At 40.5% G+C, this 14,135-nt stretch overlaps 1 protein-coding gene across 2 annotated transcripts in view; it reads right to left on the bottom strand.

Annotated features, from left to right (window-relative positions):
- LOC120944071 (dipeptidyl peptidase 4-like) overlaps nucleotides 1-14,135 on the bottom strand; it is a 156,344-nt gene that overhangs the window by 88,845 nt on the left and 53,364 nt on the right. For both annotated transcript variants that reach the window (XM_040357863.1, XM_040357862.1), the window contains one exon: nucleotides 13,058-13,145. In XM_040357863.1, the coding sequence (XP_040213797.1) occupies nucleotides 13,058-13,145 (88 nt within the window). The remainder of the gene's footprint in view (nucleotides 1-13,057; nucleotides 13,146-14,135) is intronic.

Below are 14,135 nucleotides of genomic sequence, written 5' to 3'. Positions count from 1 at the left end.
GTTTTTTTTTCACGATCGTCTGTATGCAAGGCAGGCTTGGCAAGAATCACGTAGAGAAAAACGTTGTTTTTCCCATGACATGAAAAATGGTCGTATGTATGCGGCTTTAGGAGTTAATCATTATGACACAGTGCTGTTTTTCCTGTCTACTCTCATGTCTCAGCAGTTCAGCCACCTTGTCACACATTAGTTCCAACTCTGATTAAAATTTTATGAATTTTCGGCACGTAATGAAAGTATTTTTTAAATCTCAACAACATCATTATTTATAGGTACTTTAACTTTTTCTCTTTCAAAAGATATTATGTTTGACTTTTAGGGGAGAATTTACTAGGCAAATAGTTTGCAGTTTGCAAAGTGCTGTTGCGCTTTGCAAGTGCAGTTGCTCCAAAGCTTAGTAAATGAGCAGAAGCTCTGCTGATCTTCCATCATTTGTGCAAGCAAAAATGCATTTTTTCCTTGCTCGTGATTGGGTATGCTTTGTAAAGTGAAGGCTTACCTCATTTACTAAGCTCTGGAGCAACTGCACTTGCAACTTGCAAATGCACTTTTCAAAGCGCACAGTCTATATGCCTTTAGTAAATCAACCCCTTAATGTCACCCAAATTTTTTTTTGTTTTTTTTAAACCAACTCCAGCCAGAGCATTTTTTTTCTTTTTAGAACTAGAGTGTGAGAGGTTTACGACCTCTTTCGTGGGTTTTATTGTTGTTCCCCTATTGGCTATATTTCTATTTTCCTCCTCTCTCAAAGACACCCGGTATGTTATGGTGTGACAAAGCATCACCAGAAAAGGAAGGGAATAAGGAATAAAACCAACAGGCAATAATGAAAACCAGTTAGATTTAAACCCTTCCCTACTCTATCCAAAACTACACTATATTGCCAAAAGTATTGAGATGCCTGCCTTTACACGCATGTAGCGCCCCGCTCCTGATGATCAAGCGCTATGTTAAATTTAGTGGGTGTCTGAGCAGATAGCTGGCTCAGACTTTTATGATTAATGCTAAATCAGCCCCTGTTCTGGCTGTGGCTGGAGGGATTTCCCACTGCTGCCTGTAGGTGGCGATACCACCACAGGCCAGTGTTGGAATTCTGGCAAGCCATGGTGTATTGAGTGTCTTTCCTCGGGAACGGCCCAGTGGGAATGGTCTCCCTGCTGGGCATGCTGGAGAAGGATACTTAAGAGGCAGATGCCATTTTTAGGGGCCCTACGCCTCGCGCCCTCCTGGCGTGAGGTATGTGTTGTGTGAATTTTGGCCTCGGGACTACATTGGCCCGAGGCTGCATTTCTACAGAGTAGGCCCAGCTGTCCTGACTGGGGCCTATGATAGCAAAGGGATCCCAGCTGTCTGTCTTACGAGAGGAGGCTACTTAGTATGGGAAACCGGGGGAGGACCTGCCCTGGAAGAGACCGAGCGGAAGGCGTGTCTTGGGATAGGCCTGGTGACTCTATTAAGGGAGGATCCACAGCTCAAGTTACCCTACAGTTTCGCCGGGTTGGCTTAAAGGCTCTTTAACTGTATGGCTGGAAGTTCGGGTACCAAATCCTGTGGTTGAGGCCTCCGGATTGTTCATTTTTGCTCGCAACCAGTCTGTGGCAGAGACTGTTACTGATCATTGTTTCTGAATCATTCTGGCTGCTAGGCCAGGTGAGAGGGGCCTATCCGGGTGAGCAATACCCACTTGAGAGGAAGTAGTGAATGACTTTTGGAACTTAGAAGTTTTCCCCAGTGATCTGTGCTGTGTACCTGAACCATACCATTCCGCCTTCACCCTTCTACTTTCTTTGCAAGTTATGAGAAATATAAAACCTGACAGTTAAAGGTTTTACAACTTGTGTGGACATTGGAGTTTTTTTACAGACTTTCTTCCCCTAGACAACGAGAGTTGAGGTAACGTGCAAACTCAAAACTAACCAGCAGCTCCTACGGGGGTAGTGCTACACGCACATGAACTTTAATGGCATCCCAGTCTTAGTCTGTAGGGTTCAAAATTTAGTTGACCTACCCTTTGCAGCTATAACAGCTTTAACTCTTCTGGAAATTATTCAGAGAAGCAGCCAAGAGGCCCATGGTAACTCTGGAGGAGCTGCAGAGATCCACAGCTCAGGTGGGAAAATCTGTCCACAGGAGAACTATTAGTTGTGCACGTTACAAATCTGGCCTTTATGGAAGAGTGGCAAGAAGAAAGTCATTGTTGAAAGAAAGCCATAAGATGTCCCGTTTGCAGTTTGCAAGAAGCCATGTGGGGGACACAGCAAAGATGTGGAAGAAGGTGCTCTGGTCAGATGAGACCAAAATTGAACTTTTTGGCCTAAAAGCAAAACGCTATGTGTGGCGGAAAACTAACACTGCACATCACCCAGAACACATGATGGTGGTAGCATCATGTTGTGGGGATGCTTTTCTTCAGCAAGGACAGAGAAGCTGGTCAGAGTTGATGGGAAGATGGATGGAGCCAGGGCAATCGTAGAAGAAAACCTGTTAGAGTCTGCAAAAGACTTGAAACTGGGGTGGAGACTTGAGACTGGGGCGGAGGTTCACCTTCCAGCAGGACTACGACCCCAAACATACAGCCAGAGCTACAATGGAATGGTTTAGATCAAAGCATATTCATGTGTTCGAAATTAGAATGGCCGAGTCAAAGTCCAGACCTAAATCCAATTAAGAATCAGTGGCAAGACTTGAAAATTGCTGTCCTCAGACGCTCTCCATCCAATCTGACAGAGCTTGAGCTATTTTGCAAGGAAGAATGGGCAAAAATGTCACTGTAGATGTGCAAAGCTGGTAGAGACATCCTCAAAGAGACTTGAAACTGTAATTACAGCGAAAGGTGGTTCTACAAAATATTGACTCTGGGGGGCTGAATACAAATGCATGCCAACATTTTCACATATTTATTTGTAAAAAATTCGGAAAAACACATTTTTCATTTTCCTTTCACTTCACAATTATTTGCCCATTTGTGTTGGTCTATAACATAAAATCACAATATATGCATTTATGTTTTGGTTGTAACATGACAAAAATGTGGAAAATTTCAAGGGATATGAATACTTTTTCAAGGCACTGAATGCACACTCCTGAGGATACCGTGCCCATCATTTATATCTACACATCTACAGGGTCACTCTGAATGGAAACAATAGACACTGCAGTCTCTAATTACATGAAATGATCACAATGTTCTTGTGATCTTGGTCTAGACCAGTGTTTCTCAACCTTTTTTCAGTTAAGGCACCCTTTAAAATTCTGCACAGATGTCAAGGCACCCCATTTTATGATGTAAAAAACGAAACTTTTTTTTTAAATATAAAAAGGCACCAACCATGTGCAAAAAAAAAAGTGTATCAGCTTCCCCTTTAAGTGTGAATCACACTAATGAATCAAACAAAAACATGTAAACTACATGCATCCTTACTTACATATATCAATCAACACAACTTTTACAAACTGTGATAATCAATAAAGTGCCTTAAAATTAAAAGCAACAAAAATCCTGCAAATAAAAACAAATAATATATCAATGTCCCATTCGTGATGGGTTTGTGCATATATATTTTAATAAACATGGGCTGTGAAATATGCAAAATGAAGTTCTTATTGTGCTATGACCACTTCCGAAACTGTATCTTGCTCTTTAATTAAATGCTTTTCATCCACCGTGCATCTTTATATAATTCCAAGAAAAACTTGGGTTTTTCTTTTCATCCCAAACTATTTTCCTCGCTGTTGTGGCTGAAATTTTAGTTGGTCTACCTGACCGTGGTTTGGTTTCAACAGAACCCCTAATTTCCCACTTCTTGATTAGAGTTTGAACCCTGCTGATTGGCATTCTCAATTCCTTGGATATCTGTTTATATCCCTTTCCTGTTTTATACAGTTTAACTACCTTTTCCTGCAGATCCTTTGACAATTTATTTGCTTTCCCCGTGACTCGGAATTCAGAAACATCAGTGCAGCACTGGATGAAAGATGCAAGGGTCTGTCAGGAGTCCAGAAACTCATTGCCCTTTTATACACACACACACACTAATTACAAGCAAACAGATCACAAGTGAGGATGGTTACCTTTAATAGCCATTCAAACCCCTTTGTGTCAACTTGTGTGCATGTCATCGGGCCAAAATCGCCAGGGTATGTAAACTTTTGATCAGGGTCATTTGGATAGTTTCTGTTGTCATTATGATTTAAAAAGAGTAAAACACAGTTGATTGAGATTTAACTTACTTAAATCTGACCAAACAAGAGTCTAGTAGGCATCCCGGGTATGAATTTTTTTTAAAAAGAAAATTATAAAATTATAATATAATAAATAATTATACATAATTATAACAAATAATAATATAATTATAATAAAAATTATTCAATAATGTAATCAACTCAAAATCACTGAAATTTGCTCAGTTGCAGAATTGTCACTGTCATTACTTTTATTTTTTTTATAAAGAATTTCCCCACAAATCGCTATCGCTCAATTCTGCAAGTGATTATAATTTATTATCGCTGTTTTCTAGCTGCTCTAAAACCATTTTTGACATAAAGGGACACTTTTGGTTGCTTTGGACAATCTACAGTTTGCAGGCAGAAAGAACAGTTTTTATTATATAAAAGAACATGTAGGGCACTGGGCAGACCACCAGACCACCATTTTTTACATACAGTACTGTAATCTTTAAGATTACAGTATACTGTATGTAATGTGTTTGTTTACTTTTTTGAATTTGGTGCCATTCTCCGCCCCCCTGTGCGTCGTAACGTCGCAGGGAACGGAGATCGGCGGCACACGGGCACTGTGTGAATCGAGCGAGGACCCGCTCGCTCACACAGCGGGATGCATCGCAGGATCCAGGGACAAGGTAAGTAACTTTGTCTGTGGATTCAGCGAGCAGGTAAGCTGTTCAAACATGCCTAGCTTCATGTGAAAAAGTAATTGCCCCCTAACCCTAATAACTGGTTGTGTCACCCTTGGTGGCAAAAACTGCAATCAAGCGTTTGCTATAACTGGCAATGAGTCTTTCACATGGGAGCAATTTTGGCCCACTCTTTGCAGAATTGTTTTAATTCAGCCACATTGGAGGGTTTTCCAGCATGAATGGCCTGTGTAAGGTCATGATACAGCATCATAATTGTATTTAAAGTCCAGGCTTTGACTAGGCCACTCCCAAATCTAAATTTTGCTTTCTTTGAACCATTTGGAGGTGGACTTGTTGTTGTGTTTCGGATCATTGTCCTGCTGCATAACCCAGGTGCACTTGAGCTTGAGGTCACAAACTGATGGCCAGACATCCTCCTTTAGGATTTTCTGGTAGAGCTCAGAATTCATGGTTCCATCAATTATGGTAAGTCATTCAGGTCCCGAAGCTGCAAAGCAGCCCCAGACCATCACACTACCACCACCGCTACCATATCTGACTGTTGGTATGAAATGCTGTATTTGTTTTATGCCAGATGTAACGGGATGCACACCTTCCAAAAAGTAACATTTTTGTCTCATTAGTCCACAGAATATTTGCCTAAAAGTCTTGGGGATAATCAAGATGTTTTTTGGTAAATGTGAGATGAGCCATTGTGTTCTTTTTGGTCAGCAGCCCAGTCTCTTTCTTATTGTTGAATCATGAACACTGATCTTACCTGAGGCAAGAGAGACCTGCAGTTCTTTAGTTGTTCTGGGTTCTTTTATGACATCCTGAATGTGTTGTTGTCATGCTCTTGGAGTAATTTTTGTAGGCCGGCCACTTCTGGGAAGGTTCATGACTGTGCCAAGTTATATCCATTTGTGGATAATGGCTCTCCCCATGGTTCACAGGAGTTGCAAAGCCTTAGAAATGGCTTTGAAACCACTTTCTAGACAGATACATGTACATTACTTGGTTTCTAATCTGTTCTTGATTTTTTTTAGATTGTGGCATTATGTGTGGCTTTTTGTGATCTGTTAGCGTGCTTCACTTTGTCAGACAGTTTCTATTTATGTGATTTCTTGATTCAACAGGTCTGGCAGTAACCAGGCCTGGGTGTGGCAAGTGAAATTTAACTCAGCTTTCCACTTGTGGTTAATCACAGTCCATTCATGATTCAGCATGGGATGGGGCAATTACTTTTTCACATAGGGCCAGGCAGGTTTTCCCTTAATAAATGAAATAATAATCATTTAAAAACTGTACCTTGGATTTACTCGGGTTATCTTTGTGTAATATTAAAATGTGTTTGATGATCTGAATCATTTAAGTGTGAGAAATATGAAAAACTATAAAAAAAAATCAGGAAGGGGCAAATACTTTGTTACACTTTATTTTACAGTTGTGTGGAAATCTAAAAAACAAAACTTCCAAAGGGCTGTAATGGTGGGAACTTCCCAACTAAAAAGTTGTTGCACTTGAAGTTAATTTGTATTGCAATTATCTGTAGAGGGGTTTCCACCAGCCCTGCTAAGTTTAATTTATTATGTCTTGTTTTCAGTTTGATGTGTATTATATGTGAAGTTGCATATCACAGACCGGTATTGTGGTAATATTGAAGTTTATTGAGATTTCCATACATTAGAGGGTCCCACCATTATTGTTAAGAAATAGATTAGCAAGTTAGCACTGCACTTTGTTTTATTTTGTGGCGTGGAAACACACTTAACAGTGCTTAGCAGAAGGCCCTTTACTGACACTTTTTTGATTTTACCTTCAGTAGTTTATTGTAAAATAGTAGTGTGGTAATTTCCTATTATACTAAAGATTGGCATGTGGCATTAATAAACATCAATGGATTTCAGTTGTGTCCCACCAGGCCACTCCCCCATGGACAATGTGCCTGGCTGCAGATTTCATCTCCCCATCCCTGTACCGATGGGCACCGATAGGCAGCACTGATGGGCATTGATTGGCACTGATGAACACCATTCATGGACACTGACAGAGGAGACGGGAGTTTCACATGCAGCAGATCGTGAGTCTTCCCAGAGCCGCTCAGTGTGTGTGAAACTCAGGTAATGCAACTGCTTTCAGGTCACAACTCGCGGGACCAAGCAGCTATCAAACACCAGCCAATGATTGTGCTGCTTAAGAAAGGGGGTGAAGCCATATAAATGTAGCGGCCCGCCTAGACCCTATCCCATTGGCTGGTGTTTGATAGCTGTTCGGTCCTGCCCAACCCTGACATCACTGCCGAGTTGTGACAGCTGGTCTCTCTCCCTGCAAGCAGTTACATTACCTGACAGTTTCACATACAATGAGCAGCTCTGGCAAGTCTTACGATCTGCTGCATGTGAAACTGCTGAAAAGGGAACACGGGCTGCTTGGATGCAGCATTTCAGAGCAAATCCCGAGAGACAGCACTGTGATTAGGGTGTGCCCAGACACACGCCTATGGTAATAATTGTCAGGAAGGCCCTAAGATTGCACAATGCCAGTTTAAAAATAAAAAAACATATTTCTTTAAAACAGGAAACATGCTTAAGAAACTTTGACTCACCTGCAGATTGTGCCATGCTCCCTGAACTTAAAACATAATTATGAGCAAGCCTGTTGATTATGATGACTCTGCCACTTATGAGGACATCTGTTTTAACCAAGCAGCAGATTGTTGCTAGTTTGCTTTGTACTTTGCAAAGCCCTACATATAAGCTTGTAAACTGTGACCAGTGTGTTATAGAGTTCTAAAGGTCCTCTCTCACTCTGAGCCACAGCTCCCTTCCCAAGTTACAGGCAGGCTTTAGCCACAGTAATACCTTTAGGTGGATTCAGAAAGACTTAGGCCGGCGTATCAGTAGATACGCCGGCCTAAGTCTGAATCTGTGCCAACGCAAATTTAAGCATATTCTGGTAACCAGATACACTTAAATTAGGCCAAGATACGAGCGGCGTAAGTGTCTTACCCGTCGTATCTTAAAGTGTAATTTTTAGGCTGGCCGCTAGGTGGCGCTTCCATTGCGTTCGGCGTAGAATATGTAAATGACTAGATACGCCGATTCACGAACGTACGCCCGGCCGACGCAATACACATACGCCGTTTACGTAAGGCATTTTCAGGCGTAAAGTTATTCCATCAAATAGCTGGACTAGTAATGTTAAGTATGGCCGTCGTTCCCGCGTCGAAATTTGAAAATTTTACGTAAGTTTGCGCAAGTCGTCCGTGAATAGGGCTGGACGTAATTTACGTCCACGTCGAAACCAATACGTCCGGGCGGCGTACTTTGCCGCAATGCACACTGGGATATGTACACAGACGGCGCATGCGCCGTTCGTAAAAAACGTCAATCACGTCAGGTCACAGTTAATATACATAAAACACGCCCCACATCCTCATTTGAATTAGGCGCGCTTACGCCGGCCCCATTTACGCTACGCCGCCGTAACTTAGCAGGCAAGTACTTTGTGAATACAGTACTTGCCTTGCAAACTTACGGCAGCGTAGTGTAAGACTATTGACTAGGGAATGCAAAAGCAGCTTGAAGCAGTTTAAAAGATGGTTGGGAGGTAAAAAGTGGTTCTGGCCAAATTAAATGCTATTGACTCAAATCCTAACGAACTTAAAATATGTTGTACTTTTTGCCTACAGATTCTTCTAGGCCTAGAAAAATGCAACCAAGAATTCCAGGATCCTGAGCTCTACCCTTTCTCTGTACCCATTGCAGTCCCTCCTCCAACCATTGTAGCATAAGAGAATCATGTGAAGGGAAGCTGCAGTCTTGTTACGGTAATAAATGCACACCCCAGCACTTTATTTAGTGTTTGTGCACTTATAATTTACATTTGCCATAGACCGCTAGAATTGTAAGATTTCGAGCTATTCTAGTCTCTATGGCCCCTTTCAAAAAGGGCGGCTGTTCTGTCACAGTTAAAAGCATGTTTCTTTCCCGTGAAATTCAAGACTCCAGGCACATCGATCAGCTGCATTTGTACAGTGCGATTAGCTGCGTTTACGTGTGTATACATGCGGCTGCGTTTGCACTCACCTCGGTTATCCTGTTCACTTGACATATTGTCCCAGTTTGGTGTCACAAATCGGTACACTTACTCCCATTTCAACCTTTTCATTACTCTGTCTGCGTATCCTGGGCATTCTGAGTCCCATATCTCCGGTCGGTCTTGCAAAGTTGCACCAGAGATATAATGGCCTCATGTGCAATATCACACACCGCGATCGCCATGCTCCTCTTTCTCTCTCCCTCTCCTCAACTTCCTGTGTCATTCCCAGGTGTACCTTGTTATTATGATGCACTTCCTCTTGGTTTGTTTCTTTTGTTTGCGCTGCTATTCGCAGCCGACACAGTGCACTGCGATTACCTGCAGTTATGTGCAGATAGCTGCGCTAAATCATTCGTGGACGCAGTCAATTTTATTCTATCTGCTCCAAACCGCATGTAACAAAACCGTCGCTAAACGCAGTGTGTGAATGGGGCCATAGGAAAGTATTGTGTGCGTTTAGCTGCGATAGATAACTTGATCTATCTGCAGCTAAAAGCACAATTCTATCCGCCCATGTGAAAGGGGCCTATCAGTACCATCTGGCTTAACAAAAGAAGATTTAAAAATCAACTGAACATGGTGAAAAATTATCAGCCGACCTGTATTAGATTCACATGAACATATTCGCCAACACACCACAGATCGTATGATGTGCCTGACGAAGAGGTCCCACGTGGCCTCGAAACGTTGCACTTCTTGTGATGCTTTCTTTGCATTAAAACTTTTGGATGTTATATACGATCCGTGGTGTGCTGGCGAATATGTTCATGTGGTTGATTGTTCCAGTACCCAGCTGGTGATCGCTTCAGCACCCATTTTTGTATTTATGAGCCGATTCTCCAGGAAGGTGTGCGATTGGAATAATAACTAGACTGTATTCGATTCAGTCATCCACAGGTGCAGTGGCTGCCAAATACAATAGCAGGCACGGAGGATTCCTCTATCCATCCATTTTTGGTCTGACCTTTAACTATAAATAATAATTATATAATTATAATAAACATAATAATAATAATAATAATAATTATAAAAAAAATAAAAAGGAAAACAATTTTTTTTCCCGTTACGGATAGAAGGAAGAGGGATTAGAACACCGGTCAGCTTTTTATTGTTGTCATTACGGAGACTCACCTTCTCAAATTTTCCTGTTCATCATTATCACCAAAACTGAAAGGGAAATAAAATCCCATAGTTTGGGTTAACACCAGAACAGGAATAGATGGGAAATCATCCAATTGAGACACTTATAACCCTAATGACAACCTGGGATTCCCTTACTTCGGAGGGATTTCCTCTCACTTGCTCACTGGCTATGGGTCAAGACGTCCAGGGAAATGAAAATCTCCCCAGTGAGACATAAATGGCAAAAAATGTAAATAAAAACAGTCAGGGGTTACAACCCTGCCTTGTTCTATCCACAATTAATAAAAAGAAGTCTTTCATTTTTTTCTATGTTAAGATTTGAGATTTTAATAATGAGCTGCTGAAACAAAGTAAAAAAATAAAGGCTACAAGTTATTTGTCAATAAACAATGTTCCAGATGGCAGCAATAGAGGTGTAGATCATTCTCAGTATATAAATTGCAGTGCAAAAAATGCACATGTGTTGTGGTGCATTGGCTAGGTGTATTAATGACAGCAGACTGCACTTAGTTCCATCTGTTGTGGTAACGTGCAGTAAAATACAAAAGTTGTAGTACTTTAAAATAAAGCACAGATGTAATTACAGCTTAAAAGAGTGCAAATTAAATGCATGTATAAGAACATGCCAAAAGATTTGTAATGTTATGCACATGCTGCAAAAGGTGGGTGACAACACAATTTTAAAGCAGGCTATTCTATAAACTCCATGGCACTGTTCTTCTTCTGCATAATAGTCACACTATTTTCAATTACATCGCTCCTCACTCACTAATGCCCTGTACACACGATCGGTCCATCCGATGAAAACGGACTGATGGATTTTTTCATCAGTTATCCGATGAAGGTGACTGATGATCAGTCGTGCCTACACACCATCGGTTAAAAAAACGATCATGTCAGAACGCGGTCACGTAAACCACGTACGACAGCACTATAATGGGGAAGTTCAAATCCAATGGCGCCACCCTTGGGGCTGCTTTTGCTGATTTCGTGTTAGTAAAAGACGATTCGCGCTTTTCTGTCTGTTACAGCGTGATGAATGTGCTATCTCCATAACAAACGCTAGTTTTATCAGAACGAGCGCTCCCGTCCCCTAATTTAGTCTGAACATGCATGGATTTTTAACCGATGGACGTGCCTACAGACGATCGTTTTTTTTTCTATCGGTTAGTTAACCATCAGATCATTTTAAAATAAGTTCCTAAAACCGATGGGGCCCACACACGATCGGTTAGTCTGATGAAAACGGTCCATCAGACCGTTTTCATCAGACAAACCGATCGTGTGTACGCGGCATTAGGCCTGGTTCACACCTTTGTAGGTAGCAGATTGCATATTCCAGGTGCGTTATGCATTTTTTAATACACATTTTTAATCCAAGTCTATGGAACAAAAAAAAAGAAAAAAAAAAGTCTCTGGCCCTTTCCATAAAATGCATAGATGTGAACATGACCCATAGGAAACCATTATAAATGGACTGTAGTTTGCTAAAAACACACTACAAAATGCATAGGTGTGAACCAGGCCTAACTCCATTGAGTACCTAGTGCTAAAATCCACAATCTCATCAATTAATAACAAAAGTCCCATCATAAACCAATAAAGTGCATGCTTATGTATAAAATAAAGTGCATCAATAAAAAGTGTAATTATATGACACAGTGTGAGAGTGCTTATTCTGTGCCCGGTTCATAAAACTCAAAGTGCACATTCATGATCAAAGTCTTCCTTCCTCTTTGCTTTACTCAGTAACACCATCCCGCGACACTCCAACCACGTTGGGGGACTGACTCACCAGATGTTGTCGACCTCTTAAATTAGGAAGTAGGTCTGATCACAGCTGTGGAGTTAGTCATACCCTAGAGAGCCTTTCTTCACACTTCCTACAAACTCAACAACCCTTAAATGGATAAGGGTTAAACAACATAGAAGGGAGACCATCATAGCACTAAACTATATTTATTCAATAAAAAGTAGAAACAGGTACAGTTTTTTTTTTTTAAAATACATACAGCAGCGGTTAAGATAGGTTAGGGTAATAGGAAAGCAAAGCAAGATGGAAGGAAAAGTCATCATGTCATGAGTTTTGACAACTAAATGATTAGCTGGTAGATGATCATGGGCATCACATCCCTAAAGTCTATCCAAAATCCTACTTTCATTGAAGATGCATTACACAATAGTATTTGTATAAAAGTATACATTTTATTCACATGAAATAAAATGAAATACATTAAAATAAAATGAATTCAGTTCCTAAAAACCACTAGACATGTGCATTCGTTTTCGTCCGAATGCATTTTCGTCCGAATTTCAAATGATAACGAAAGCACAGAAAACGAAAAACAAAAGATCAGACATAAACAAATGCTTTATTTTTGTTTTCATTGCGGTCGAATGTGCCTAACCTTAATTCTATTAGTCCAATATTATTCTACATAAAGAGAAAAGATTCGACATAGAGAGACATGAAGAGTCGAATTTTTTTTTTTTTTTAAGATTCTGTCGAGTCTTTTTTTTTTTTTTTTTTTTCTTAGAACATTCGACAGACACCATAAGCCTTCAAAGACAGATTCAACCTTAATTTGGATTTTCGGACAAATGCATTTTTTTAACGAAAAACAAAATAAATAAAAACGAATTTCGGGAGTACTGTAACTAAATACATTTATTTTTCGGACGAAAACGATGTTTTCATATAGTTAACATATAGTACTTCTAACCAACTAACAAACTGATTGTTGTGGGAAACGTGCCGTTTGTGCAGAGTCTACACCTACTTCTAATATTCTGATATTGGGAGGTTAAACCCAGTCTGTGAGCAATTACGCTGACATGCACGTCCCTCCCCATGGTCCAGTGATTGCAAGTACATAAAATATCTAACATATAAAGTATCACACTGACAATATCTAGTACATGTAAGCGGACAATCTAAATAGTATGCTTAGCCTTACCTTTAGTTGCCAGCAGCGTCACGGGGACAGCAATAACTACGACAACTACTGCCCCGACCAGCAGACCGATAAACCACTTCACCCATGTCTGGAAGACACATTTTAAAAGTAAAAGTAAAAGTTTTATTAAAAAGCCAAAAGATTTGGAATTATTTTTTTTTGTATTCAAAAAGAACCTCTAAGTAACAGAAATACAGAAAAAGCCTGTTTTTAACAGGTCCGGGTTCCTGGGCTGCCATCCAGATCCTGGCTTCCCTAGATAGTGAATCACTGACCTGTAACAGACATGGAGGACAGGAGTTCAGATTCTTCTGACTTCACTGGCTGTATACTAGTTCCAGGCCTGTGACTGAGTAGGCAGTGAAACCAAAGACAGGAACGCAGCCCTGGGGCTTAGAACTTTTAAGGCACCAATAGCAGTAACCATTTCTACCATCTTAGGTTTTGTTAATTCAGTGTCTGGTATGCCATGTACTAACCCCTTCTTAGACTCTAAATCAGAAGTGTAAGACAGAAACTTCTCAATAACACAGTCTGAAAAATTAAATATGCCAGCAACATGCCAAGATAAAGTTCAAACCTTGATATCAAAGTAATTTTTTGTGGTATATATTAGTTCAAACCTTATTAAAATGTCTAATATTAGCCTGAAGCTAAAAGTCTCTAATTTGGCACTGCTAACATAGGCATCTCTAGTTTTCTTAATAAGCTCTCTATGAACCTTGAATCCCTGGAAGCTCTGGTATGCATACTTTCAAAATTGTGACCCTATTCCTGAGAATGATAGGCCAGCCCTGCCCTTTCCTGCCTATCGTGCTCACTATTAGCTCATTATTGCCATGTGTGGCCAAAGTGGCCAATAGAGAAGTTCATACTAGGTACACCCTGCAATGTTCTTCCTGGTGGCCATTCACCAGTGAATGCAGCCATAGCCACCTTGACCTGGTTCAGTAAGCAATGGAACAGTGTGTTAAACTAAGCATTTACATGTACAGTGTAAGAATCCGATTACACTAATGCTATAGCTTTTATGAGTAAATAATTGCAATATAATCATTTTATAACATTGTAAACGGTT

This window comes from Rana temporaria, chromosome 6 (assembly GCF_905171775.1).
Source record: "Rana temporaria chromosome 6, aRanTem1.1, whole genome shotgun sequence".
Taxonomy (NCBI): Eukaryota; Metazoa; Chordata; class Amphibia; order Anura; family Ranidae; genus Rana; species Rana temporaria.
The sequence above is the reverse complement of the archived record's forward strand: the minus strand, read 5'-3'. Positions and strand labels throughout refer to the sequence as shown.